At 55.2% G+C, this 4,162-nt stretch overlaps 1 protein-coding gene across 1 annotated transcript; it reads right to left on the bottom strand.

Moving 5' to 3' along the window:
- Nucleotides 1–2,191: 2,191 nt before the first annotated feature.
- Nucleotides 2,192–3,618, bottom strand: Cldn5 (claudin 5). Its single transcript, NM_031701.2, has one exon. The coding sequence runs from the start codon at nucleotides 3,474–3,476 to the stop codon at nucleotides 2,820–2,822; it is 657 nt and encodes a 218-aa protein (NP_113889.1). The 5' UTR covers nucleotides 3,477–3,618; the 3' UTR covers nucleotides 2,192–2,819.
- Between the last annotated feature and the right edge of the window lie 544 nt (nucleotides 3,619–4,162).

A 4,162-nucleotide genomic window follows, 5' to 3' on the forward strand; every position in this document is an offset into this window, starting at 1 on the left:
CTCCTGTGTCTGTAATCTTAGATTGGTACTTAGAAGTACTCTGAGCTTTCTTGGGATCCAGGGAAACCTTGTTCCTGTGTCTCATAGTCCTCTGTGCTACATAGGAGGCATGGGGACTCCTCTGTACAACCCTAAGACAAGGCCTCCCTGCCTGCTCTCCTGCCCTCCTGATGGCAGTGGGCAGAGGCTGGCCCTTCAGTACCAAGTATCTTCACAAGCAGCACCTGTGATGGCCACTGCCCAGCAATGCCAGGAAGGACCTGCCTCCGCCTGCCCGACTATAGCAGTGTCTCTGCTTTGGCCGTCCTTCCACCATGGCCCTCAACTTGCCATGAAGGGCCCCTTCAGACGCCTTGTCCCCGAAGACGCAGAGGTCACAGTGCTTTGCAAATGAGAATGTATCAGGGGGAAGGCCTCAGACCAAGGAGAGCCAACTGCCACGTAGAGAGAACAGAAGCAGTGTCCCCAGCTTGGTTAACATTACACCCCACTCAGTACTTCAACTGTAGTGGAACTCTGGCCTCTCCACACCTTCAGTGACGCAAGGGTGTCGTAGGATGGTGGAGCCAACTTTCACTGTCCCTGGAGCAAGTAAGTTTAGAGAGGATGAATGGTAGAGAGGGGCTGATTACTGTCTACTGCCTGGGGACATAGGTACTAGAAAAGCAGACGTGGTAGAAATTTCTCTTTTTTGTTTGCCCCTGTTTTGTTTTGTTTTGTTATAGGGTGTTTCATTTTTTTGAGACAGGATCTCACTGTGTAGCCTAAGCCATCTCCCTGTTCCAAGTACTGGAATACTTGTATTCCAAGTACTTAATAGTTTAAGTTACTGGCGAGAAGCCCAGGCCACCCTTCAGGAAATTGGGAAGTATGGTAGGTGGGAGCTGGGTAGGGACTGACTCTCCTCCCTGGACCACCTGTAGTGCCACCAGCCTTCAAATAGCCACCCTGGCCATTTGGAGCAAGCAGCTGCCTTCCTATACTCTATACTGGGTAAAGACCTCGGTGGGAAGTGTAGACCACCAGCCAAGTGTGTCTGCATAAAGGAACCACACAACGGCCTGCCAGGGCACACGGCCAGATCTAGGATCACATGTTCCCAAGCTTGGGGCTGCCCTTGATCCCTCCTGCACAAGTGCCTGTTTGACTAAGTTCGTCTTGAGTCAGTGAGATCTTCCACTGGAAAGTCACCTTCCCTGTAAGTTCCACTCTTGCCTTCTCTGTCCCCAGTTCCAGAATCTGTCCTGAGTCTCTCTTAGGCTCACATCCTTAGGTTTTAACCCCCCACCCTAAGGCACCCAGCCAGGCCTGAAAGACTTGGTACTGGATGTGGCCCTACAGACTTCTTGAGGTCCGGGTTAGTTGCAAACGCCAAGCCTTCATGCTGGCTGGGCTTTGTACACCTCGTGTAGCTCCTTCCCCCATCCACTATGCATTCCTGCTTCTGGCCTTTTATCAAAAGGTAGCATTGCCCAAATAGAAACAATAAGCTTTCTTTGGTTATTGGCTTTTCTTGCTTTTTCCTCCTGGGATCTTCTCCCAAGTCCTGGACCTTCTTTTCCCCCAGGATCGTAACACCCAAGATTCTCTGTAGTTGTCAACATAGGCACGCTACCAGCAGGGAGGACATAAACCCTAGACCCTGTTTAAAGCCACACTGGCCAGCGGAGCTAGGACAAAGGGCTGGAGTCAGGCCCAGCTACCCCCGGCAAGCACCTCTCCCATAGCAACCATTGGTACTGCAGTCAGCTGAAAACCGTACACATCCTTCTTGCACTGTGGCTCCCACACATGAGGGAAGTGCCTCGTCAGGCTGTGTGCACTTGTGAGTGGCCACTTGATTCTTGGAACTGAGCAAGCACTGAGAGGAAAAGTGTTTGGCGTCTTCCTGGGAGAAGTCAGCAAGCTACCGGTTCTCAGCACTTCCCACCACCCAAGTCCCCATTCCCACGATATGAGGTTCCAGCTGGATCCTCTCCTAGGGTCTACCGCCCCTCCTGGATCCCCGCCTGACTCCCGGTACCTGGCCACGAGTCTTCGGTCCACTTTCTTGGCTTCCTGCAAATGTAACTGCATCTCCCAGTAGAAAACTGGAGAGATCCCTGCGGGAAGCCTTTGGGTAGGGGTTGGTGAGTGATTGGATGAAGGGGTGTTGGGCACTAGGAGTGGCTGGACAGAGGACAGGACACAGTTGAAAGTGTTCAAACCATTTACTAAGCAAAGTCTTACCCGGCCCACCCCCCAAACCCCAAGCTTCGAGGAGGAAGGCAACCCTTCTAAGGCTCTGGTACCTACAGGCCCCCTCACCTTGGGGGACTGCTGGAATGAGACCAGGTCCAGGGCAAGTCCTTTGGTTCAGTAGGTTCCTCTCCACTAACAAGAAAAATGCCCTTTTTAACGCATTCCTCTGGCAGCCCCAGGGTTTCCCCAGCTGCCCTTTCAGGTTAGCAGGTACCACCGGACATTAAGGCAGCATCCAGCACTCCCCAGGACTCAGTAGGAACTGTTAGCGGCAGTTTGGTGGCTACTTCACCGATGAAATCTTAGAGTTCCACCATGTCGTGGCCAACTGCGCATAGAAGAAAAGGTCGGTCAAGTCCTCACAAGAGCCTGTAGTCTGTTCTGAGCAGGGCCTGGCTAGCGTTGATCAACGACCCCTCTCTGTGAGAGCGCGCAAGTCTGGCCCGAACCCAACCTAACTTGCCTCGGAGTCTGCGCTGCGCAATTCAGCGGTGGTCGTCATCCACACGCGGCTTCCCACATCGGTCTTTCCGAACGCGGGCTTAGCTGCGGGAAGAGCCCCGCCGTGCCTCCCGCCCTTAGACGTAGTTCTTCTTGTCGTAATCGCCGTTGGCCGTGGTTCGCCTTGGTGCTGAGTACTTGACTGGAAAACTGAACTCTGGACGCCCGGTGCAAACCCAGGCGCCACAGCACACGAGGCCGCCGCCACACATGAGCAGTGCGGAGGCCGCCCAGCCGATGTACAGCGCCGCGCCCAGCTCGTACTTCTGAGACACCGGCACCGTTGGATCATAGAACTCCCGGACTACGATGTTGGCGAACCAGCAGAGTGGCACCAGTGCCAGAAGCCCACACAGGGCATAAAGCGCTCCTCCCGTGAGTGCCACCCGTGCCTTAACTGGGCCCGGGGCCACGCAGGTGGTGCACTGAGCGCCGGTCAAGGTAACAAAGAGTGCCACAAGCGCCAGCAGCACAGCGCCCACGGTGAGTGCCCGAGCTGCCTGCACCTCCGCGCTCAGCGCCAGCACAGACTCATACACTTTGCATTGCATGTGCCCGGTGCTCTGCACCACGCACGACATCCACAGCCCCTTCCAAGTCGTCTGCGCCGTCACGATATTGTGGTCCAGGAAGGCAGTCACCTGCCACATGGGCAGCCCACACGCCAGGATCAAGCCCACCCAGCCTACCAGACACAGCACCAGACCCAGAATTTCCAACGCTGCAGACCCCATGGCTAAAGACCGAATGCTCACCCGATGGCCCTTGGGGCCTCCGGGTGCGCTCTGCGCTGCGTGGGCTGTGGGTTGGGGGCTGATTCTGGTGCCTCTGCTCCGGAGCCTCTTGCAGTGGAACAGAAGAGAGGTTTCAACCACACCAACTCGGTTTTGCAGTGGTCGGTTGGGGATGTCTTATTTGAAGTCTCGGGGGGCGGACTCTGCCCCCAGGGGCAGCCACTGAGCTAGACCAGCCAATCCATGAGTAGACCTTCGGCCCACAGCCAATCGCGGACCCCCTAACAGCTACAGTCACTGAAACCACAGCTCGCAGGACTAGTCTTGCTCCCTGAACCGCTCCCCCGCAGTCTGAGACCCTACCAGCTTCTGTCCTAGTTGGGAGTGATCTTGGAGGGTTCACAGGCGACCCAGTCTTACCATGTTAGCAGCATGACCTCTTACCTACACCCACCAGCTATACCCGCTACATTCCAGATGATTCCATTTCTTTGCAACAGTTGGCATGAGGTTCTCTGAGCCCCTGTGCACAGACAGGTGAAACAAACCTCTACCGGTTTGTCCCTTGGCACACCAAGCAGAGATGCTAGGCAAGCTTGGGTTGGGTATGTCCTTGGGTTGGGTATGCCCTTAATTATAACCTCATTCATGATCCTGCCCAACCACTGCCTACAGGTCTCACTCCT

This window comes from Rattus norvegicus, chromosome 11 (genome assembly GCF_036323735.1).
Source record: "Rattus norvegicus strain BN/NHsdMcwi chromosome 11, GRCr8, whole genome shotgun sequence".
In the NCBI taxonomy this organism is placed as follows: Eukaryota; Metazoa; Chordata; class Mammalia; order Rodentia; family Muridae; genus Rattus; species Rattus norvegicus.

Bases quoted from the DNA above. Each gene is read 5' to 3' on its own strand.
- Cldn5 (NM_031701.2), bottom strand. From the start codon at position 3,476: ATGGGGTCTGCAGCGTTGGAAATTCTGGGTCTGGTGCTGTGTCTGGTA.